Source organism: Hylobates moloch, unplaced genomic scaffold (genome assembly GCF_009828535.3).
Source record: "Hylobates moloch isolate HMO894 unplaced genomic scaffold, HMol_V3 SCAFFOLD_9, whole genome shotgun sequence".
Lineage (NCBI taxonomy): Eukaryota > Metazoa > Chordata > Mammalia > Primates > Hylobatidae > Hylobates > Hylobates moloch.
The window spans coordinates 124,530,697-124,553,826 of NW_026652284.1; the positions used below are offsets into that span (position 1 = coordinate 124,530,697).

A 23,130-nucleotide genomic window follows, 5' to 3' on the forward strand; every position below is an offset into this window, starting at 1 on the left:
TCCACGTGGCTCTGGCACTCGCCCTTGTGGGTGTGGCCATACCCCCCACCAGGCCCCAGGCCCCTGGCAGGCTGAAGAGGTCACTGAACAGCACTTTATTGACACCCTCGGACCCTGGGCAGGGTCAGCAAGACTCCCAGCTGGCATCAGCCTGTGTCTGGCCTGCTGTTGCCATCCCTAAGGGGTGCAGGGCAGAGCCCCATAGGGGCAGAGACACCTCCCTGGGACAGGAGGAGGGTGCTGTGCAGCCAGGCCCATCCCCAGCACTCAAGGCCTAGGAAGAGAGGTGGGCTCTGGCAGCGGGTGTGAGGTGGCAGTGAGAAGCCAGGCCCTCAGGTGCAGCTCAGGCCTCTGCCGCTGGAGCCTCATAGTTGAGCACGTAGTAATCATGGACATACATGAGGACGGCTATTGGCTGTCCAATGATGAGCGTCAGCCACACAGCTGCGTTGCCATAGTTGCCCTGGAAAAAGCGGCCCACAAACCAGGCCAGTGGGATCTGGGGAGTGAGGGACCAAGTCAGTCGGCCATGGTGACCACGGGGCTGGGGGCTTCAGGGTCCCCGGGCATGGGGAGGGGCAGTCGGCCCAGGGGTTCAGGCGCGGGGTAACTGGGCGAGTGAGGAGGCCATGTGGGGGTCGCTCACCTGAGCCATCATGCCCGTGAACGCCCAGAGGCGGAACATTCGCAGAGGGACGCTCACCAGGTACTGAGATGGGAGGGAGAGAGGATGTCAGGGAGTGAAGCGTCAGCCGTCCCTGCTGTGGGCATACCACTGCCCAGGGATGAGGCGGGATGCCCCCACAGAGCACTGACCTCGTGGAAGAAGGCTGAGGCCAGGAACACCCCTGTCCTGGCCATCCACTTGCTGCTGCCCCGTCGAAGCATGGGCTTGTAGAAGTGTCTGCGGAGGAGGGGGCATGGAAAGCGGTTCAGGTTCACAGCCATGTTCCACATCTCACACACACACACACACACACACACACACACACCACCTGGTTTCTGCAGAGGGGGAGTGTGGAAAGGGGTTCAGGTTCACAGCCATGTTCCACATCTCACACACACCCCACCTACCTGATGCACCACTTGTGCACAGGGATGTTCCAGTTCTGCCAGAAGTAGGTGACAGACTCAGAGTTCCTAGGGGCCAAGAGACCACAGGGGGATCAGAGCACACCACGGCCCATCCTAGCCCCCAAGGACACCCCAGGGCCACTCACCACCAGTCCCTGTAGAACTCCCGGTCTCCGAACTGCATGAGCTCAGCCACAGCATTCAGGCAGGAGTGGAAAAGCCAGTAGAAGAAGATGAGCCAGATGAGGTGGTTGGGGACCTGGCAGGGGGGTTGGGGGTGGGCACCAAGTTCTAGAACCTTCCCCCACATGCCACCGTCCCCTCCTGTCCCGCGCACGCGCCACCTGTCCGCACTCACCGCCAGCTTCAGGAGGCGCTCGATGATGCGTGAGTAGTCCATGTCCTGCAGAAACAAGCCCTTCAGCTGGCCACGCTCCCAGTCACTCCCCAGCCATCCCAGCTGCAAGAGGACCTGAGCCACTCACCTTGAAGGGCTTCATGGAGTTCTGGATGGTGGGGACCATCCACTGCAAAGGAGGGCACCACGTCAGCTCCCAGCCATGCCCAGCTGCACCCAACCCTGCCCTACCCCACTTACCTGCTGGATCAGCCCCACCTGGAGCTGGGTGAAGAACAGCTGGGGGGGAACCAGAGAGCAGCCAGCTGAGGCCCTGGCTAGCCTGAAGGCCTCCCAGCCTCCAATGGCTGCCCCCAGCCCCCAACCTCACCATCTCAAGGATCCGTCGCAGCAGAAAGCGCTTCCGGATGCGGGGAGAGCGGGGAAAGTTGAGCTCATAGCACAAGGTGGGGGCGAAGAGGAAGTAGTAGAGATCTGGAATGGGAATGGGGGGTTGGTGCCAGAACAGGCCCAGCCTGTTCCCTGCACCTCAGCCCCACAGAGGTCCTCACCACGGTAGGTCAGATTGTCTGGGTAGCTCACGGTGTTCGGGGCAGCAGTGCTGCTGGCCTTCTTCCCTGCAGAGGCTACGAGCACAGCAGAGTGGGAGGGGGGTGGTGGGGCCCTGCTGCTGCCCAGCCCCCCAGCGGGCAGCCCCAGCCCCCGGCAGCCCCTCACCAGCCTTGGCCCTGGCCCTGCGGCACCACAAGTTGACGTCGCGGTAGGAGAAGAGCTTGAGGAAGAGGATGGTGTGCACCATCAGCGCCAGCAGGGAGCCCACTGCAGGAGAGGTGGACTCAGGCCTCCACAGCGCCACAGCCAGAGGCCATGCCTGTGGCTGGCCCAAGACAGATGGGCAGGGTGGGATGGGGGCGCACCTGGAGTGATAGACTCAACCAGTAAGACCACAGCCGCTGGGAAACACAGAATGGTGGCCAGGTTGGCCACATGCAACAGCAGTCCCGCCTGCTCCGTCAGGGCACCCTGGAGTGGGGAGCAGAGCACTCAACCAGGGCTCCCATTGCCTGGGGGAGGGCTGCCAGGCCTGGGGAGCAGCTCCTCCCAGGAGCGCACACAGCAGGATGAGCACACACGGAGGTGAGGGGCACTGCTTACCACCGCCAGGCGCTTCTCAACCTGGAACGCAGCCACAGCAAAGACATTGGCCGCTGTGGACAGAAGCACCAAGAGGCAGATTTAGGGCCACGTCAGCCTGATCCCCACCCGAGGCCCTCCTCAGAGCCCAGCTCACCAATAACCAGGCACGGGGCGGGCCAGCTATAGGGATCCTTCAGGAACAGAGAAACCACCTGGATGGGGTCCACCAGGATGCCATACCTGGGGGTGGAGGGATGGAGACCTGAGTGGGTGGCAGGTGAGGCTGTGGGGCGGGGCCTGGACAGGCCATGGGTGGGGCAGGGGTGGGACCTGGCAAAGGCACTCACTTGATGAGGTTCTCCAGAAATAACCGGGCATTGCTCAAGATCTGCGAGGGATGGACAGGAGGGTGCAGCCCCTTTAGTCCTGGCCACAGGGTACTCACCCCAGATCCTCCCAACACCTCTGGGCACATCCCAGCCCTGTCTGGTCTCCATGCCAAGCTCTGAGACTCAGCCAACACCAGTGCTAGGAAAGGGGAAGTCCCTCCCTGTCCCCATCACACCAGGGGGTCCCACATGGAGGGAACCAACTGGCCAGACCAACCAACCCTGCCAGACGCCTGGGTCTTCAGGAGCAGAAAGACCAGCTGCTGAGCTGCTCACATCCCTCCTGCTGAGCCAAGCCAGTGAGGGACCCAAAGCTCCCACAGCCATCCACACCACAGAGACAGCCCCAGAATACAGGCCTGCCCAGGGAGGCCTGCCCACGGCTGAGCCCCAAGGAGCCAGTCTCTACTGGTGGCCCAGGCTGAAGAGGGGGAGTTGTCTACTCTTTCTCTGCAGGAGCAGTGCCCAGCTGTGTGGCAAGGGGGGCTGGGCCTGGAGTGCTTCCCAGGGCTTATGCCCCGCCACCCTCTTCTGCTTCCTGCAGCCCTCCAAGCCTTGGACACTTGGCTCTAAAGCAACTTCCCAGGACTGAGCCCCCATGGAAAAAGGCTCCTGGGACTAGCCTGGAGTTGGGTGCTTGGCCTCCCTCTGCAAGGACAGGAACCTCCTCCTCCATCTTACAAGCACTACCACCACCTCCATGAGCTGGGCCCCAATGCCACAGACCTGGCTGACCACCCGGAGATCAGGCCTCACGAGGTAGTGAGGTGGTGCTGGGGAAAAGGGTCGCTGGCAAGGGAACACTGAGGGTCTCCTGCCTGGGTGGTCAGGGAAGGCTTCATGAGAGAGAAGACTGCTTCAGAGACACAATGGCTACTGCCCCGCCTCCCCCGGCCGCAGGGCTGACACACAGGCCTTCTGCACGGACACATGTGGCCCACACTGTCACCGGCCTCTCCTGAGGGCTGACAGCAGGCAGACGCCAAAGCTGCCAATGGATGGTACCCACCTCCAGGCCCAGGCCACAGAAGGAATGCGACAAGCAACCCAGAGCGGGACACATGCCTGGGGCCGGGGAGCATGGGGGAGCCAAAGCAGGGAAAAGGCTTCAGGGCTGGGCCAAAGGGCCAGGCAGGCTCAAGGGGTTGGGAAGAACACACAGTGCTGCCTGGGCCGGACAAGGCCCAGCCTGGGCCAGGAATGGCCTGTGTCTCCTGAGTGCCAGGCTGGCGCTGGGCCCACTGTCCTCCTGCCTGGCCAGCTTCTCAGTCACCAGGACTCGTAGGCCTCCACAGCTGGCCACCCCCAGGGAACCTTCTAGGACCATGGGGAATGGGGGATGTGGATGTGCGTGGAGCCCCTTCCACGTGGGTAGCCACAGGAGCAGCACCCGAGGCCAGAGACAGACACGCCTGGGTGAAGGTCAAAGGCCTCGAGCCACATCAGCCCTCAGTGGGGGAGGCTGGGCCCAGATGGTCCTTGTCCCCGACCTGCCCTGTGGGTGCCCCTTTGAGCCCTAGACTCCAACTACTTCTGGGGTGGGGCTGGCAGCCCCACCCCACGAAGTGCCAGTGGGAACCAGGCCCAGAGGCAGCAGGCCTTGGACGTGGCACAGGGCTCCATCTAATCACCTTCCTCGGGGGCTCCTAGGACCCACAGCTGAGGGAAGGGGCCAGGAGGACTGCAGAATTGTGGCCCCTGTAGGGCTCCATACCCACACAGGCCATGTGGCGTGGCACAGGAAGCTCTTCTCACATCCCCTGCCAGAGAGGCCTTGTGTCCACAGAGCATGCAGTCCACTCTCCCACCAGCCCAGGGCAAGACCCCCTCCACTCTGCCCTCCATGGAGGCCCTGCACCCCTCAGGCCGAGCTCACAACACACGGGCTCCAGCCAGGCACTGTTCAGCCTCCCCACGCCCACACCACATCTGCAGGATCTCCTGGGATCCAATGGGAAGCAGCGAGTATGTGGTGCATGGGCACCCAAGTGACCACAGCAGGGGCAGCCACTGCCACTCCCCTCCCCAACAGTCCAGTGCTGGCGGCCACATGGAGGTGCAGCCTGCTCCACACACCCCAGCCCACAGGGGCTCCAGCCCCAACACCCTGGGTGGCAGAGCCTGTCCTCAGGCAAAGGCCAACCTGGGGCAGAGCCCCACCTGGACCTAGACCTGCTCCCGACACCATGTCCCACTCACCAACATCACCACACACCAGTTCAGGATGCCACGGTAGTTGCTGAAGCCACTGTCAGAGCTGAACAAAGAATCCTGCAGGCGATGGCACCTGACAGAGCACGACACAAGCACCCCCTGAGTGGGCACCAGCAGGGCAGGGCCGCCCCCGCAGGATCCAGGCCCCCCACCCCAGTGTCCTCGACTGCCCTCAGGCCCCCACTCCCCATTTACAACCAGGAGGAGAAGACAGGCAGAGCCACACTGTGGCCTCAAGACCTACAGTGGGCAAAGTTCTCAGGATCCCCAGAGCCTGCACCTCCAGGCAGCGGGAAGAGCATGTCAGGGTCAGAAGCAAGCCCAGCTGGCCCTGCCCGGACTGGACCTTCATGGAACTTGGACACTCCAGGCCTCACTCTCCACAGGCCTCTGGCCACTGCCATGCACTCTGGCTGTGGACTAGCACTGGGGCCACAAGCAGGGTCCAACCTGGGGGTGGACAAGGGGGCACTGCCCAGCACTGCGGGGACCAAGTCGTGAGGGTTGAGTCCACCCTATTCAGTTGGCCCATCCCACCACCTGGGAGCCAAGGGGTCCCCACACTTGGACGTGCAGGCTCTAACTGGCAAAGGCAGGCCAAGCGCCAGCCACACACCAGCCTGACATGCACTTTCCCAGAGGCAGGGATCCAGCCCTTGTGTGCCGGTGTAGCCTCCACTTGTTTGTGATGTGTTCCAGCCCAGGCTGAGGGGGCTGAAAGGAACCCACCCAGGGCTAGGTGCCTGCTGGCCGAGAGGCTTCCAACAGAGGCAGGCGCCCACCCATGATCTCCCAACCAGTGCTGGAGGGGCACAGGCAGACCCTGCCTGGTCCTGGGCATACTGCACAGGTGGGAGAGGGCACCCAGTCCAATAGAGGGACTGCCATATAGCAGGACAAGGACAGCAGGAGCTTGGCCAGGCCCCACACGTCCTAGGAAGCAATGCTGGCTCACATACACTAGCTGTAGGCCTGCCTCACCCCCCATCTGCCGTGCCACCAGGACACCACACACAGCATTGAGCAAGTTCTCAATTTTGTAAGAGGAGAGGCCAGAGCCTCCCTTTCCCTCCCGCACACGCACACCTACATCTGCCCCTCAGAGTCCCTAGGCAGGGAGAGTGGGCCTGAGAGCGATGGCAGGAGCCCCGTGAGGCAGACGCCCTCAGGGCACCCAGGGCAAGCTGGCTAGGATTGGGGTCGGCAGTCAGACGGCCCTGCCCAGGAGGCAAAGGGCTAGGGAGGCCGAGAGGCAATGCCAACAAGCCCAACCTTTGCCCCCCAACACTAAGGTTGGTGCAACACCTGCCCCATCTACACCTACACAGTTCCTGGACGAGTCTAGAGTAGCCCCCAAGACCCCCAGGCAGGGAGGATGCTCACACCTTTCCCTCTGCCCATCTAGACTGGAACACAGGGGCAGGCAGCTCCACCCCAGCCCCTGCCTCGCCCAGCTCCAGCCTGAGCGTCCTGCATCCACCCACCAGGTCCATCTTGGGCCATGTAGTGAGGCTGTGGTCTCCACCTGAGCCTCCCTCCTCCCCAACTTGGCAGCTGCCTTCCCAACTGACCAGGGCCCTTGGCTCATCTCCCCAGCCTACTCCACTCACTGCCTGCCCACAAACAGGAGGCTGGGTGTGGACACCGCCAGAGCCCCAGCACCATGACGGGAGCAGGGGCATGAGACCCACCTGCCCAGCAGCCTCTCTGGGCTGTCTGTCTGGGGGCCTCACCACTGCCCCCTCTTCCCCAAGTTCAAGCCCATTTGTTTTCAGCAGAACAATCCCAAGCCTCAGGGTTGGCCATCTTGTACCACAACTTACCAACCACAGCTGTTTCACAACAGTATGACCCCTGCCCCCTTTGAGCCACCAAGGACACCATGCTGGCTTTATCCGTGCCCATCTCCAAGATGAAAACAGGAGCTGGGAAAGGGTGGTGCTTCCCAAAGCTCACTGCAGACAATCCTACACAAGCTTTCCCAGGGGCCCTTGACAGGCTTCCAAGGCCTTCCGCAACCCAGCCACAGCCTCGCCTCAGGCCCTTCACAGGCCTGACCAGCCCCACCTGGAGGCAGCACCCCCACTGCGCTACCCCTACCCCTCACAGGCCCCCATGAGGAGGAAGCCCCGGTCCACCAGTGCCCACAGAGCTCCAAGCAGCCAGTGCGGCCAGCGGCATGTGGGCTAGAGGGCAGGCTGCATGGAGCAGCATGGGGAGGTGGGATCTGCCCCTGTGCCCAGAGCACCTTTATCACCCTCTCACCGACTGGAGAGTCTGCCCAAGCCTCTGCACCTTCCAGCTGTCCCTACACCCACTCCCTAGTCCAAGAAGACTCGCAGCAGCCTGCCCTCCCTCCTGCAGCCCCCAGGCCCACCCAGCCAGCAGGATCCTCTCAGTCTCACAGCAACACTGAGACCTTGGCACATGCCCACCCGCCACCCTGTCTCCAGGTTCAAAGTGTGTCCAAAGGCACAGGTCCCAGTAAGTCCCACACTTGGGGCCCACACAGTGCAGCTCCAGGGCCAAGCACAATGAGGAGGGGGCAGAGTCCAGCTCTGCTTACTGCCGCCTCCTCCACTCTGGCCTCTGGGCTGGGCCTGGGTTCAAGATGGTTGGGGCAGGCTCCCTGCACCTCGCAGACCCTGCTGGAGAGAGAAAGGGAGAGTCAGAGAGGACACCTCAGGGACAAAACACCCTGGGAGAAGCCAGAAAGCGGATGGCCCCAACTGGGGTGCCTGTGAGCAGAGGGCTGGTGGGTGTGTGCAAAGAGCCTGGCAGGAGTGAGCCACAGGCAGAGCAGAAAGGGGTGCCCTCTCCTGCCTGCGTCACAGCCTCACCTTGCCACGGGGCCGGAAGAAAGGAGCTCACACCCAGAGCCCAGCCCTAGGTGAGCAGGAAGTGTCCGTGAGGGGAGGAGGCCCGAGCTCAAGGAGTAATGAGGAAGCGGGAGAGGAAAGGCTGGGCTGGTCCAAGAGCAGCAGGAAGCGGGAGGGAGGGGAGGCTGTGAGGCTGACAAGGGGGTGCGCTAGAGGCCAAGTCCCAGGAGGGCAGGCAGAGCAAGGCCTGACGCAGACAGCAGGGAGAAGAGTCCAGTGTCCACAGCCAGTGGGCCCCAAGCCCTGCTGCATTCCTAGGTCTGAGAGACAAGCACACATGGCCTGCAAGTCCTGGAGAACCAGGAGCAGATAGACTTTCGGTCTCAGCCTCCAGCCCCAGGAAGGCCTCACCTCTGCCATCTACTGCCCCTCTTCCCAAGGAGACCCGACCTCAATGGCAGGGACAGGGACTCACCAGGCCTCTCCCATGAGCTCTGCACCCATCCCACACCAGCAGAAATACAGGAAAGCCTTGCTGGTTTGCAAAGCAGGAAGATGACTGCTCTCCCCTGCCTACCTCCGGGTGGCAGCTTGGCCCAAAGCTGGGACTACCCTCATCTCACACTGAAAAAAAATCTCAATTCCTGGCTGGGCGCGGTGGCTCACACCTGTAATCCCAGCACTTTGGGAGGCCAAGGCAGGTGGATCACCTGAGTTCAGGAGTTCGAGACCAGCCTGACCAACATGGAGAAACCCCATCTCTACTAAAAATACAAAATTAGCCCGGTGTGGTGGGTGCCTGTAATCCCAGCTACTCTGGAGGCTGAGGCAGGAGAATCACTTGAACCTGGGAGGCAGAGGTTGCAGTGAGTCAAGACTGTGCCATTTTACTCAGCCTGGGCAACAAGAGCAAAACTAGTCTCAAAAAAAAAAAAGAAAAAAAAAGAAATCTCAATTCCCATGTCCTCCACAGGTCATGTAGCCATCCCCCTGCCTCCTGGAGAGAGGGTAACTCCAGGAGCCACACCTCCTTTTCAGGCAGGAGGTGCCTAGGCCAGCCTCCCTCACCAGCACCCCAGGCCCACAGCAGGCAAGCACCCCTCTCAGGAGGGCCACCCTCCTCCCCACGGCGCCTTCATGGCCTCCGTGCCCGACCTTTGTCCACATTGCTCCATGCCTGCCTCTTGCTGAGGTTATCTTATCTCCCAGATGAACTGAGCACCCTGAGGGCCACTACAGTGCCTGCCCTCCCCCAGCCCCCTCTCCATGGTGCCCCGTGAAGGAAAGCTCCGTTCTTGCTCACTGAGAGAGCAAATCATTGCCAACTAAATGTCCAAAATCAGCTCACTTCCTCCTTGATAACTTCTAGGCCCTCAGCTGCTCTCTAAAACAAAGCCCCTGAGGGCCCCTGGGCCAGGGTAAAGGCCACAAAGCGGGGATGGAAGGTGGCAAGGGGATTGCTCAAGGCCAGCTTGGAGGAGGAAGCCAATGCCCAGGCTGGCCAAGTCCTTCCCATCGGCTGTGGTTCTCTCCCTCCACCCCTCTCTGTCAGTCATCCAGCTGAGCAGGGCACACGCCTGCAGGTGGGTCCACCACCCCCATACCCCACTCCCCACCTGGAGGATGGAAGTCCCAACACAGAACCCAACTCTCTGTCCCTACAACAGACGCTGGTTCTGGCAACATCAGCAGGGCTCCAGGCCAGCCTAACCACTGGAGAAATGAATGGGCCACGCAGCCACTCTCAGGAGGGTCTGCAAGGACAAGAACGCCTCTTACACTGCCCCTTGTCCGGGGCAGCTGCTGATTCCCCTGTCCTCCGACAGGCCTGGGCTCCTGCTGGCCCCCTCCCTGGCAGGTCAGCCCTCCTCTGGGAGCCTTTCCTACCCGCAAGGCACCGCTCATAGCACCAAGAAGGAACCCATCACCACAAACTACCCAGATCTTATCTGACTCCTTCCAGATAAGGGGACACTGTCCAGGGCCGGGCCCCCACCAGCCCGCCCCTCGAAAAGCTCCTCAGGAACCCCTGAGGATGCACAGACCCAAGAGGATCTGAATGCGGGACACCTGCCGGCTCCCCTCTGCCTGGCCAAGGCCAGCTCCAGAGCCCCTACCCAGTGACCTTGTCAGGAGACTCTCCCCCCCCCCAGCCTCAGTTTCCCCACAGGGCCCATAGGGCACACCGATCCCCGCTTAGCCCAGGGCCCTTGTTCTCGGACTCGGAGCTCGCGCTTCGGCCAACCCCGGAAAGTCGCCGGGCCCTTGGGTCAGAGGTTAGGGGGTCAGGCGCTCCGCTACCTCAGCTCCCAGTGGCCGCTGCCCACGCCGGCGTCTCCGTCCTTGTTGGGGGCCGGGGCTGGCGCGTCCCCCGCGGCTCCCACGTCGGGGCCCGCAGCGGCGTCCCGCACCTCCTCTTCCGCCGCCGCAGGCCCGCCGCCGCCGTGGCTCGAGGGCCGCGACCCTGTCCTCCGGCGCCGAGAGCCGCCGCGGTCGCCCATGGCCTCAGCCCGCACCCGGCCGCAGCCAAGCTTAGGCCCGCCGGGTTCGTAGCGCCCGAGGCACGCGGCCCCACCTCCGGGCCCTTGACAACGGCCGCCACCGCCCCCTGCCGGCCGCCGTAGCCTGGGTGCCCGCCCCACCGGCGCGTTCGACCCCCCCGCGTCCGGCCCGTCGGCCTCAAGGATAACGGCCGCGTCGCTCCGGAGCCTGTAACTAATGGATGGCTGCTTCTCACGTCCATTTGTAGTCCGCGGCCGACCTGAGGCGGGGCCTGGAGAGGCTGACGGGGCGCAGAGCACCCTGGGAGTCGTAGTCGCCGCGGACGCACCGGCGCAGAGCACCCTGGGAGTCGTAGTCGCCGCGGGCGCGCCGGCGCAGAGCACCCTGGGAGTCGTGGTCGCTCCCAGGGCTGGGGCTGCGGGCCGCAAGTGCGCGCAGCGGGAACGGACCTCGCATCGCCCTCGCGTGGTCCCGGGGTCCTGTCCGGCCCCACGGAGCGGAATGGTCCGCTGAGGGGTGCGCTGGACCCCGGCTTCCTGGCCGCTGTGTGCCCGCCCCTCGTCCCATTTGTGTACACACGGGGTCTCGGCAAGTCACTCGGGGCAATCATTTAGGAAGCGCCTAGAGCGCCCAAGGTCCAGCTGCCCGGGCCGGTGTCCGCGGCGGCTCGCGTCGCCCGCCACCCAGCGCGTTGGTTGCTGCGCGCGCAGCTTACAGTAACGTCCCTGGCGCGCTTGTGCTCCGCGAGCCCTCTGGTTACCCCGGCAGGAACCTGCTTTTCTTCGCCTTAGGGGGGACGTCAGACAAGGGCCAGGTCAGAAGACCAAGCTGGAGAAATACACCAGGCCCTGCGTCACCTGGATGCCTGCCTTGCACGCGACTCCCAGGCTCTCCACCTCTGCGCCTGCAGAGCCCGGCGAGAGGAGGGCGAGGGCGCAGGCCCCTTGGTGGTGTCTTCTCGGCCCACCCACGCCCTCCACAAGGAGCTCCATGTCCCTCAACTCTCAGGGCCTCCCAGTTTCCAACGTGGGCCAGCCTCTCCAGGATGTCAGAAGTCTGGGGCGCTGGATCGCTGGGACTCAAGAGGCTTCTGTGCATTTGCACGGCCTGTGCAACCGCCCTGTTGTTTTTTGTTGTTTTCTTTTTTCTTTTTTTGAGACAGAGTCTCGCTCTGTCGCCTGGCTAGAGTGCAGTAGTGCGATCTCGTCTCACTGCAACCTCCGTCTCCTGGGTTCAAGCGATTCTCCTGCCTCAGCCTCCCGAGTAGCCGGGACTACAGGCACGTGCCACCACGCCCAGCTAATTTTTGTGTTTTTAGTAGAGACGGGCTTTCACCATATTGGCCAGGCTGGTCTCGATCTCCTGACCTCGTGATCTGCCCACCTCGGCCTCCCAAAGTTCTGGGATTATAGGCGCAAGCCACCACGCCTGGCCTGTTGTTATTTTTTCTAAAGACGGGGGTCTCGCTATTCTGCCCAGGCTGGTCTCGAACTCCTGGCCTCACACAATCCTCCCACCTCGGCCTCTGAAGGTGCTGGGATTACAGGTATGAGCCACTGCCCCAGACATCATCTATGTTAAATGAAGCAACTAATCAACTGTAACAGCCACAGTTGCGGCCCACCTTGGCTTGGTGTGCATATTGCACAGGGCATGGAGTGAGAACATCTTGGATCTCAGGATGCCAGGGTTCACTGAGGACTCTGACTCTAGAAACACCTTCATTCCTCTGGGGTGAGCAGGGGCAAGCAGCGCTTCTCTGGAAGCAAACAGGTTCTCCTTCTGAGGTGGGGTCCTCTCCTGTGGGCTGGTCACAGCCTCCCCTCTGAGCTCCGTCCTCTTCCACCACCTCCACCAACAGTGGCCAGCAGGGTTGGCCCCTTGGTTGCCCCCCTGGTGACATATTCTTGTCACCACAGGCCGCTGTGGGTTGCTGCCAGCCAGGTATCAGGCAGGCTGGAGTTACCTGGCAGATGCCTTTTGTGTAGCCTGCTGAGTGGGGCCGCCCTCACTGGACCCGAGAGCCCCTCACACATGGGCCTTGGTCGTCAGGACCAGCCCCATCTCCTATCCAGTCTCCCAGAATATTCATTTGTTGATTGTAGTCGCTGGCAGACACACTCTGTGGCCAGGCAGGCCCAGACCTGTCTGAGTATGGACTGACGCCAAGCTCAGAGAGGTCTGGACCTGGCCACAGAGCACCTCATGCTAGGCAGAGGAGATCGACAGCTCAACCTGTGGTCGCGTCCCAACTCAAAGCCGGCAAGTGGCCACAGGAGAAAGGCAACGGGAGGGTGGACTGGACCACCAGGGAGGATGGGTCGGGCCTGGTGAGCAGAGCCAGGCTTGGAGCCAACGGGAAAGCACTGGCTGTGGGCAGGCCATTAAGGAAGGGCTTTGCCACTAGGGTTGGGGGTGTGGCGGGGCAGCAGCTCCAGAGGTGGGTGAAGCCCTGCCCAGACAGGCCCTGTACCCTGGGATCTAGGGTGAGGGGAATGGTCAGGGTAGGTGAAGTTGGTTGGGGACAAGGGTGTGTATGGCTGGGTCATCGAGGAAAGCATGATGCAGATCACCCTGCTGGGGGCAGCAACAAATGACGGGGCCCCAGCCTGAAGCGAGTTGCCTTCCAGGGCTAGTGGAATAAAGGGCCGGAAGTGGGTTGGGGCCTCAGGCTGACCCCAGGGCCTAGGGGTCATGGGTGGGCCAAGGAGGCCTGTGAGAAGCAAGGGTCCCAGGAGAGTTCACAGCCAGTGGTGGTCTGTGGCCCATGCCACTCATTCAGAGGGAAAGTTGTGTCCGTGGCTGGGAGGAACTGGGGGGTCGAGCTCATCGCAGGCCTCGGAGGCCACCTCCATCCTTCCACCCACTCTACACATCAGAATCCTGGAGAAGTAGAAACAGCCAGTCACTACTGGAATCCTTTGGAAGGAGTGAGGCTAGGAGCCTTCCTCCCAGCCATTGCTGCCTGCCATTGTCATCGCTGGTAGTGCTCTCCCAAAGAGAGCACCCACCTGCACCACAGCCCCTCCAAGTGCCAGGCACACAGGCCATGACATGCTGCAGACCTGGTTCCCCTGCTCTCCACCCCAGTGGAGTCTGGGCAGGTCTGTCCCCTGTCCCTGCCAGGGTGTGGGCAGCTTTGCTGGCCCTGGACCTAGGACTGACCTGGTTGGAATGTATGTGCCCGAAGACTTTGGGCCTCTCAGCTCATGCCTGCCTACCTGGTTACCAGGGGACATTGCTGGGCAAAGGGTCCCTGTCCCTTATCTCCTCCACTACTCATTCTGTCTAGAGCCCTTGGGCGATGGTTGCAGAAGCCTCTCTGCCCCCTGGGCATCTCCTCGCTGGAACCGGTCCAACCCAGCTATCCATGGAGGCATCCGCAGACACTGGGGGAGCATATCTGGGAAGCCTGGGGGTCAGAATGTGGGCAGCAGGCCACAGGGAAAGGGCCAGACCTCGAACTCTCCACTGTCCCCATTTCCTGCAACAGCATCTCAGAGGGCTTGAGGTGGCTGTCAGGCCTTCCATCACAGCATAAAGCTCCTTCAGGGAGAGAAGAGTGGAGTCACCCAGGCTGGGAACGGCAGCTCCTACTATACCTACCCTGCCGACTCTGGTCCAACCGTGGGCTTGGCCTGACTTTAGACTGGAGCCCCTTAGTGCCCCTGTTCCTGGTGCAGAGCAGATCCACCTAGCCCAGGGGAAATGCCAACTACTTTGCCTTCAGACCTGATGCTCCTGTGGTTGGGCCTGCCAAGCCCGCCCTCCCCAGTGGAAGAAGAGGGCGGTCTTGTGAAAAGCCTCAGCCTGACCCTTGCAGCACCAGCCTGAGGTGCTGCCAGACTGGGAAGACCCTCCCAGCCACCCAACAGCGTGGGCCCAGCCCAGGACACATCAGCCCGACACTCCAAATTCTATCAAGAGTGGCATTTATTCTCCTTGTGGAGGTGCGGTGCTCCAGGGAGCTGGTGCTATTGTGCTTAGGAAGGAGGTCTGTCCGTCCGTCCGTCTGTCCGGCCGGCCTGGCCCCAAATGGGGGCGGAAGAGGGGCACGGCCCGAGTAAAAATCCCGGCCTATTCCGGGTGGGAATATGTACAAGGCGGCGGGGCACAGGCGGGGGTGGGGGCGGGCGGGCCGGCGGCCGCAGCCCCCACCCGAGGGCCCCCGCACCTCGGGCCCTACTTGTAGAATCAGTACAAAATAGGTGCTACCTAAACGTTCCTTCTACCTGAATTCGCTAAGTCGGTTATTGTGCTGCTTAGTTATGGGGGCGGGAGGGGGCCCATGGCTTTCCACGGCGGCGGGGTGTAGGGGGAAGCAGGAGACCCTGACGGGCCCACAGCCCTCCAGCTTTCTCCTTAGGTAGGTAGACAGGAGTATGGGGTGGGGTGAGGTGGGGGCGCCTGTGTGTGCGTGTGCATGCGGCACAGGTGGGCAGGCCCCAGCTTGGGAGCTGTGCAGGCACCACGCCTGATTGTGTAGGGTGCTTGGATGTGGGCACTGCTGTGCAGAGCGGCGGGTCATCCCTGTGGGGGCAGCCACGCTTGCTGCTGGGGGTGAGGCTGGCCACACCACAGGCTACAGCTGGCACCTTCTTCTCCAGCCATGGCTCTGCCCCTGGCTGGACATGGCAGATGTGTGTTGGCCAGAGGATCAGAGAATTGGCCACCTGTGTGGGGGCCCAGGAGCCCTGGATCTGTCCCCCTCAGCTGGAGCCAAAAGGCCTAACTCAAAGGTAGAGCCCAGTTGTGCCCAGCAGGGACTGGTTGAGGTGGGGAGGAGTGTATGGGGCATCTGAGCCTAGGGACCTGGTCTCTCTGCATCTGCCGTTCTTCCCTGGCCCACCCAAGCCGGTTGGACCCCTGTCCTGCAAACACACCTCCCAGCAGGTGGCTGCGCTCCTGGCGGACTCAGCAATTGGCCTGGCACATAGTAGGTGCTCAATCAACGGTCAGTGAATGATTAATGACTGAAGGAGGGGTCTTGGGTGCAACCACCCCACCCCCGCCCATGGAACCATTACAGCCGCCGGGCTCTGCCGTGGGGGTCGGGGAGGGGTGGGGAGAAAGTCTGCGCGGCCGGCCCCGCGCAGCGTCCCTGATCTAGGGGCCTATGGGGTGGGTAGGGCGAGGGGATACCTGATTCTCAGTAACTCTAGAGGCGGCGGCAGCTTCGCATGCAGTGCGCATTATTGCTCTATAGTCGGCTTCGGACTACCTAAGAGGGAGGGGGAGCGGGCAGCCCCGGGTAGGATCGGGAGGAGGGGTGGGGCTGCATGCAGTGACGTCACAAAGGCGGCGGCCAATGGGGCGGGCCCTTGGGGCGGGGTCGCCGCCGAGGCTTTGGCATAGACGGGCGAAAGTTGGCAACCGAGTGGGGGCGGGGCCTGGGTCTCAGGGGAGGGGCCTGCCTCGGAGAGGCGGGGCCTGAGGCTCCCTAGAGGCTCCTAGCTAGGGGGGGGCCTCGGGGCGTGGAAAGTAATCCCGGACATCCCAAGCCCCCGGCGTCGGCGGGCAAGATGGGGGTTCAGCGCCCCCTCCCTGACCCGAGTGCAATCCGTTCATAAATAAAACGTACAAATACAGAAAGAAAGAAACCCGACGCGTCCGCAACCCCCCCAGGGGGCTTTACCCGCAAAGCGAAGACAGAGGTGTGTAGAGGGCAGCGCCCAGGCCTGCCTGCCGGCCCCGGGAATCCGTCCTCCAACACGAATGCCTGGGGTACGGGGGGGTGGGGGCCCGGGGCGGGGCGGAAGCGGGGTCTGAGGAGGTCGGATAAGTCCATGCGATTCGATATGTGTCATTATTATTCGATATGGAGGACAGAGCCCGGGAAGCTGGGCTGGAAGAATTCGGATTTGGCAGAGGATGCGAGGCGAGGGTAGGAGGGCGGCTCCGACTGAGGCCCCAGAGGAAACCCGAGGGAGGGGGTGCCGCCGTCCGCCCCTCTCCCCGACCCACAACGCGTCTAACACTCCCGGGAGTTCCGCGAAGACTGCGAGGCAGGGGCGTCCCTGCAGGCCCGCCCGCTCCTGCTCCGCCCCGGCCTGCTGCCGGGGAGGGGCCGGCTCCCTGGACGTCTGGGCCGCAGGCCCTGCGCTAGAAGGCTTGGGAAGGGGTGGGGAAGACCTGAGTCCCTGCGACGCGATCGAGGGGCGCAGAGGCGGGAGAAGGAGGGCGCTCCCTACCTCACCTCACCCCCGTCTTCAGAGACCCAACTCGGAGATGAGGTTCGGTTCTAGGTCTCGTCGACCCTATTGCTGGGAGAAAGCCGAGGGCACCCTGGAGGGGAGGGGAGGGGGCTCGGGGTGGGTCTCCCCTCGGGACCCTATTGCTTGAACGGGCCGGCAAGGCCCCTGGCGGGCGGGGCGGGGTGGGACCGGGCCCCCCTCCCCCTATTGCTGTGAGGAGGGGCCCACCCTCCGGCCCCTCCACCCGGACGCCAGCGAAGACTTCCCTGGGGGGCCGTATTGCTGAGAGCCGACCTGGCTGGGGGAGGCCCCGCCGCCCTAGGCCTGCACAGGGCTGAGCTGTGGCGGCGCAGGAGCTGCGGGGCCTCCAGCGCCGCCCTTGAAGCAGGCCGACTCGTAGTGCTTGTTGAGATAGGACTTGAGCGCGAAGCTCTTCTTGCAGCGCTTGCACTGGAAGTGCTTGAAGGCCGAATGCGTCTGCATGTGCGCGCGCAGGTTGGAGCGGTCGGCGAAGGCCTTGCCGCAGTGCGCGCAGCCGAAGGGTTTCTCGCCGGTGTGCGAGCGCATGTGGCCCTGCAGCAGCCAGGGCCGCGAGAAGGCTTTGCCGCACACGCCGCACTTGTGGCGCAAGTCGTGCGTGAGCAGGTGCATGGCCATGGCCGGCATGGACACGTACACCTTGCCGCACGTCGGGCAGCGCCGCGCCAGCTGGCTGTCCAGGCTGCGGTGCGTCTGCTTGTGGCGGCTCAGGTTCGACGACGTGGCGTATGTTTTGCCGCACTCGCCGCACGCGTGCCGGCCGCCAGCACCTGCGGCCCCTGGCCCCGCGCGCGACTCGGTGCCTGCCCCCGCGCGCGTGCCGCCCCGGCCCCCCGGCCCGGATCCCAAGCTGCGCCCGCCCGCCCCGCCCCCGCCTCCGGCGTCGCCGTCGGGGGCCGCCGCCGAGGCTGTGGAGGGAGCGGCGGCAGCGCCGGCATTGGAAGCCTTACGCCGCGAGCGCCCGTCGGTGATGAAGAAGGCGTCCGCCGCGTAGCCCTCGCTGACGGCCGCGTCACCGTTGATGTAGCCGCCCGCAGCGGTGGCCAGCTCCGGGCGCGGGGTGGGCGGCGGCGCAGACCCTGCAGCCGCCGGACCCAGCTCTCCACGCACAGCTGCTGCGTACATGGGCTCCGGCGACGGCCCTTTGAGCAGCGCAGCCTCGGCGTCGCCATCGTAGACGGACGAGGGCCCCACGTAGTCGCTGAGGTACCCTGCGGGCCGAGGCGGACGGACAGCGGGAAGGGAATGGGGCGGCGGCAGGACACACACGGGGGGTGGGGGGGCCGGAGACAGCAGACGCGGACCGGGAGACCCGGGTCCAGGAGAGAGGCGAACAGGGAGGAGGACAAAGGAGAGGGGGCCGAGGGACCGCGGGGCAGGGAGGATGGAGACAGCAGGGAGGGGAAGAGAGGGAAGGAGGATGAGAGAGGGCCGGGCCAGGCTCCGCCCCCGCCGCCCCACCCTCGCAGAGAGGAGGAGAGAGGCGCGTCTTCGGGCGCGGCTGCCCCCCTTCCGCGGAGCCTCAAGGTCAGGGGGGAGGGGCGGCGCTTCCCTCTCCCTCCTCCCCCACCCACCCTCCCCTCCCCCTCGGGTTCTCCCCACTTCAGCAGTTTTCCCTGATTATGCAACACACTGCAGACCCGCGGCGCACAAAGCCAGGACTGCCGGCCCAGGGACCCCGTCTGTCCCGCCTCTCCGGGGTCCTGGCCGGCTCTCCCCCTGGCCTGCAGAACATGCGCTCCATTCTGATGTTGACCCCCTCTAGCCTTCTGGTTCCTCCAACAAGCCCTGAAGACGTCTCCCTCCCCCAGTTCCCTCCGGCCTCACCAGCACCTCCCTCAGCTCTCCTGCCACCCACTGGACTTGACCCTGCCCTCGCTGCTTCTCCATGCACTCTGCTTCTCCCCCCAACTCCCTCTCACCATCCTGCACCCTTGGGTCCTACCCTGTTCAACATTGCCCTCTCCCGCTCACACCCTAACCCCTTTCAGGGCCTTCCCAAGCCCCTGAACGGTGCAGAGAGGGCCAGGGCGTCCACTTTCACAGGGACGAGCTGCAGGAGGGCAGCATCACTTATACCGGTAGCTGCAGTTGCTCCCCAGGCACAAGATGGATCTCATAACCTCAGAGTCACAAATGCACGCCCCTCGCGATGTTCTGGCTCCTTCAGGCCTACACCCAGTCTCCCAGCATCATCAGCCCTTGTGTCCCCTCACAGGGTGGGCTGCACACTGATGTGCCGAACTCACCACCTCCTCACTCACGCAGGGTCACACATGCAGTCACCCCGGACACACTCTCAGTCACATGGTGCACAGCGGCCTCGGAGTCACATGGTCCCATGTAGTGGCACACAGGCGAGCACACACACACACACACAGGGTCACACACAAGCGCACACGGTCACATGGCCACACACAGTCACATGGACCCACACAGGCTCACACTCCTGCAGGTCACACTTGCTCTGCCACCCCATGCTGCTGGCACTCCCGTCCCCCTCTCCTGCATGCTGACAGTTGTCCTTGAACTTGGGCACCCTTACACAAAGAGCCTCCCCCTGCCTCCCACACCTTGGGCGTCCCTTGCTCACAGCCTCCTCCCTGCTTCCTCTCCCTGACCCAGGCTTCAGTGAAGAGACTGCTGCTGCCTCTGCTGGCCCTTCTGCTCTGACAGGTGGGCGGCCCTGTTGGACCCCCTGCCTACTCCCTGGAGCTCCCTGCATTCCCCAGCTAACCCTAGCAGGTGTCCTGGTGCAGCCAAGGAAGAGGAGAGGGTGGCGAGGCGGCCCTAGTCTCTTGAGTGTAGGTCTGTGTGTGCCGGCATGGCTGGGTCCCGTCATGGCAGCGTCCATGCGGCTGTGTCTGTCCCAGCATGGGTCAGGGTGTGGGTCCATGTGTGCGTTCGGGTAGCTCGGTTCCTGAACCTCTTCCCCACCGTCTGTCCAGCGTCGACACTCTCCCTGCCCAGCCTTGGCCTCTGTGTTCCCCTTCCTCCCCTCTGCTGTCCAGGCTCCAGCCACAGACTCTTGCCGTTTCTGGTTCCTTTCAGTCTGTTTCCCCGGGCCCTGCCCTCCGCCCCCACACTCTGGCCCTCCACCGCTTCCAGCAAAGCCCCAGGCCCCGCGCCCTGGTCTCAGACCAGCGCTCACCTTTATCGTGCAGTGGCGCGCCGAGGTCGCTGCGGGCGCGTCCGTAGGCGCTCTCCAGGTCGGCCGAAGAGAACGCGTCAAGTTTGACCTTCTTGACCAGGAAGGACCTGGGCATGATTCCTGCGGGGCTCCGGCGCTGTGGGCCTGCGGAGCCGGGGCTTGGGGGGGCTGCGGCGGCAGGGCCCCGTCACCATCCGAGGAGCGGCGGAGGCAGCGCGGGTCCCCACTCTGGCCTTTGGATGCTGCCGCGCGAGTGGTGTCCTCTCTCCTTGCTGCCCTGCGTCTCCTCCGTTGCCCCTCCGGATCCCTCTTCTTCCTCCTTCCTTCAATCCTTCCTTCCTTCAATCCTTCCTTCTTTCTCTCCTCTCCTCTTCCTTCCTTCCCTCCTCTGGTCCCGGCTTCCCAGCCCGCAGTGCCGCCCCTGGACAGGCGGGGGAGGAGGCTGGGGGGGCGGAGAGGGGGGGAGCGGCTCCGTCCCGGGCCTGGAGGCTGCGAGTGGGTGCAGGGCTGGCCCGGCTCGGTGGCCCCCTTCCCCTCCCCCCCCCGCCGCCGCGGCGGAGCCTCAGTCAGCGGCCCCCCATGCCCCCGGGGGCGGCGGCGCCGGGCCCGGAGAACGCGGCGGCGGCAGCGGCAGCGACAGCGCCGGCAGCTTCAGCACCGCGGCCAGCGCCGGCCTGGGCAGCACCGCGGCCAGCGCCCGGGCGCGCTCAACCGGCGCGGGCGGAGAGGGGCGGTCCGCGGGGGTTTGGCCGCCGGGCAGGGGTCTTCGGCAGGGGTCTCTGGGAGGCTTGCTTTATTGTTCTGCAGCCGGAGCGAGCGGCAGTGGCGGCGACGGCGGCGGCGGCGGCGGCGGCGGCGGCGGGCGGGGGGCGGGGGTCCTGGGGGGAGGGGTGCGCACGGAGGGCGGGCCGAGGGAGGGAGGGAGGGAGGGGCAGGGGCTCCGGGGGCGGGGCTCGGAGCTCGGACTGCTCCTGGGCCCGGCCTCCAGAGCCGGCAGGCGCTTCTGTCTGCGGCCCGGCCCAGCCTCTGGCTTTTAAAGCCCAGGAGCTGGGGGAGGGGGAGGGAGGCGGGGGAGAGGCCGGCGGAAATGGCTGCGCTGGGCCGAGCCCCTGCCTGGGTCTCCTGGGAGGGGTCCCCGGGATGCCTCAGCCTGCGCGAGTGGGGAATTCCCCCGCGCGGCTCGGGGAACCGCGGCCCGGCAGCCAGCAGCATTGTCGGGCATGTGGGGAGAAATGGAGCCAGGCCTGGGACCCACGCGCCCCGGACTCGGGGTCTTCTGGGGAGGAACGCAGGGAGGACCCCAGTCCCGCCTGCCTCGCTCGGGGCCTGGGGCGCAGGATCTGCGGGGGCGGGCGGGGGAGGCGGGAGCCGAAGCAGCGAGTGCTGAGGCAGCGAAAGCGCAGCGCGCGCCCTGTGCCGCAGTGGCTCCCGCCGCTCGGTCACCCCGGCTGACCCCGTGCACGCTGGAGGGGCCTACCCACCCCCGCCTCTCTCCCCCCGGGCGGGTGTGCGGCGCAGCGGCGTCGCTGCGAGCCGAGTGTGGAGCTGGAGAGGGGCTGCCACGACCCTGCTCCAGAAACTGCTGCTTTGGGGGTTTTCCGCCCTTCCGCGCGGCTGCAGCTCCCCACGGCAGCCCCGCAACCAGGCGGATAACCCTTCCCTCGGCCGCCCGCCCAGCGTTTGCAGCCCCCATGACGTCAGGCTCAGCGGCCAATGGCGGGACGCCGGGCGCGGGGGCTCCGGGGCTCCGGGCCGCACAATGGCCGCGCGCGGATGCCTCTGTCCCCAATTAGGGCCTGGCGCCGCCATTGTCCCCTCACCCGCCCCGCCCGGTGGTCCGGATCTACGGGCTCCGAGCGCGCTCCCACGCGCCCCGCTGCCGCTGGGGACCAAGGTCGCGGGGGCGGCCCTGGGGAGCGTCCGGGCGCGGGTGTGCCGGGAGCGCGTGCGATACTGGAGCGCGCTCGTTGCGGCGCGCAGTGACCTTGCGCGGGGCGGACCCGCGGACAGCGGCTGGGAGCGCGCGGCGGGCGGGCCCCGGGGAAGACGGCCTGCGGGGGCGCGCTGCACTTGCTGAGCTCAGAGCCCCGCCCCCGGCCGGCTGGCCCCGTGCGGAGCCCCGGTGGGTGTGACCCGGCCCGCCCGCGCGGGGGGTGCGGCAGAGACCACGGACCGGCTTTGTGCCAGCCGCCCGGCCCCGGCAGCGGCGGGACATTCATCTTGCGTGGCAGGCGCTCCCGAGGGGTGGGGGCGGGGCGCGGCCGCCCCCTTATCTCCGAGCGGCAGCCGGCTAGGCTCGCGGTGGGGGCGGGGGCGGGATCCCCCTCGGCCGCTCCGCGCGGCTCCTGGCTCCCTCCCATGGGGGGGGCAGGCTAAGGCACAGCCGGAGGCGCGGGGCCAATTAACATTTTGATTGCGGGACTGGGGGGCCATCTGGACCGAGGCCTAATTACCCGGCAGACCCTCGGGGCACCGGCGGGACGTGCCAGGCGCGATCCCCTCATCACCCAGCGCTCACCGCCTCCTCCCGGACCCTGTCCCCGCCCTCAACTCTGTCCTTCGACTCCATCCCTGGCCTCCGCTCGTCCTAGTATTTTTGCCTCTCTGTCCCCACCCTCCGGGTCCTCCGACCGCCAACTCTGTCCCCTTCCCCCATTCTTCCGTTCGTCTGCCCTGTCCCCCCACCCCCCGTTTCTCTCCTCTGCCCGTCCCACTTCATCCCTTCTCCCCGCGCCATTCCTGTCGCCCTGCACTCACCCCGTTTCCCTGTCCCTCCATCCACCCTCTCAGCCCCTTCCTCTCCTGCCTCTGTGCACATACCTGCCTCTCTCTGTCAAGCTCCTCGCCCCTTTTGCCCCCAGCCCCCTTGACGGAAGAGGCATCAGAGCGGCACACATGTGTCCCGTGGCCAGGCGCTCCCGCGGGAACCATTGGGGCCGCCCTTGCTCCCGCTCGGGTGGAGCCCGCAGCCCCCCGGGACCCCTGGCGGGGAGGGACAGCTGGGTCCAGGCCTTGGCCATCAGTCTGCACCGACCGGGGTGCGGAGCGCACATGCGACCCGGGCGCGATTACTTGGGCCTCCTCGCCCCGCTCCCCCCCCACCAGCATCCTGATCCCCCCTTTCCCCCTCGCCCCCAGCATCAGGAGGTCGCTGTGGTGCCCCAGTCCTGGGCCCCAGCTAGGAGAGGCTGGAGGAGGACAGTGGACGATTCTCACGCTTTGGAAAAGTGTCAGCCCTCCTGTATGGGAGGCC

General features: G+C 64.9%; 2 protein-coding genes across 5 annotated transcripts; both read right to left on the reverse strand.

Annotated features, from left to right (window-relative positions):
• Nucleotides 1–80: 80 nt before the first annotated feature.
• On the reverse strand, nucleotides 81–10,757 carry DGAT1 (diacylglycerol O-acyltransferase 1). Of its 2 annotated transcripts, XM_032760791.2 has the most exons (17): nucleotides 10,293–10,757; nucleotides 5,158–5,245; nucleotides 2,917–2,957; nucleotides 2,724–2,809; nucleotides 2,588–2,640; nucleotides 2,350–2,455; nucleotides 2,150–2,251; nucleotides 1,984–2,058; nucleotides 1,803–1,906; nucleotides 1,673–1,711; nucleotides 1,560–1,601; nucleotides 1,433–1,477; nucleotides 1,221–1,333; nucleotides 1,075–1,140; nucleotides 817–904; nucleotides 647–709; nucleotides 81–499 (listed from the first exon to the last, which is right to left on the reverse strand). In XM_032760791.2, the coding sequence occupies exons 1-17, from the start codon at nucleotides 10,490–10,492 to the stop codon at nucleotides 344–346; spliced, it is 1,467 nt and encodes a 488-aa protein (XP_032616682.1). In that variant the 5' UTR covers nucleotides 10,493–10,757; the 3' UTR covers nucleotides 81–343. The 2 variants fall into 2 exon arrangements, with proteins under 2 accessions (XP_032616682.1, XP_032616686.1); XM_032760795.2 differs by lacking the exons at nucleotides 2,917–2,957; nucleotides 5,158–5,245 and having other exon boundaries at nucleotides 10,293–10,756.
• A 3,651-nt stretch (nucleotides 10,758–14,408) lies between these two features.
• Nucleotides 14,409–21,323, reverse strand: SCRT1 (scratch family transcriptional repressor 1). Of its 3 annotated transcripts, none has more exons than XM_032760796.2 (2): nucleotides 19,878–21,323; nucleotides 14,409–17,937 (listed from the first exon to the last, which is right to left on the reverse strand). In XM_032760796.2, the coding sequence occupies exons 1-2, from the start codon at nucleotides 19,990–19,992 to the stop codon at nucleotides 17,006–17,008; spliced, it is 1,047 nt and encodes a 348-aa protein (XP_032616687.1). In that variant the 5' UTR covers nucleotides 19,993–21,323; the 3' UTR covers nucleotides 14,409–17,005. The 3 variants fall into 3 exon arrangements, with proteins under 3 accessions (XP_032616687.1, XP_032616689.1, XP_032616688.1); XM_032760798.2 differs by lacking the exon at nucleotides 19,878–21,323 and adding an exon at nucleotides 18,976–19,035; XM_032760797.1 differs by lacking the exon at nucleotides 19,878–21,323 and adding an exon at nucleotides 18,806–18,969.
• Between the last annotated feature and the right edge of the window lie 1,807 nt (nucleotides 21,324–23,130).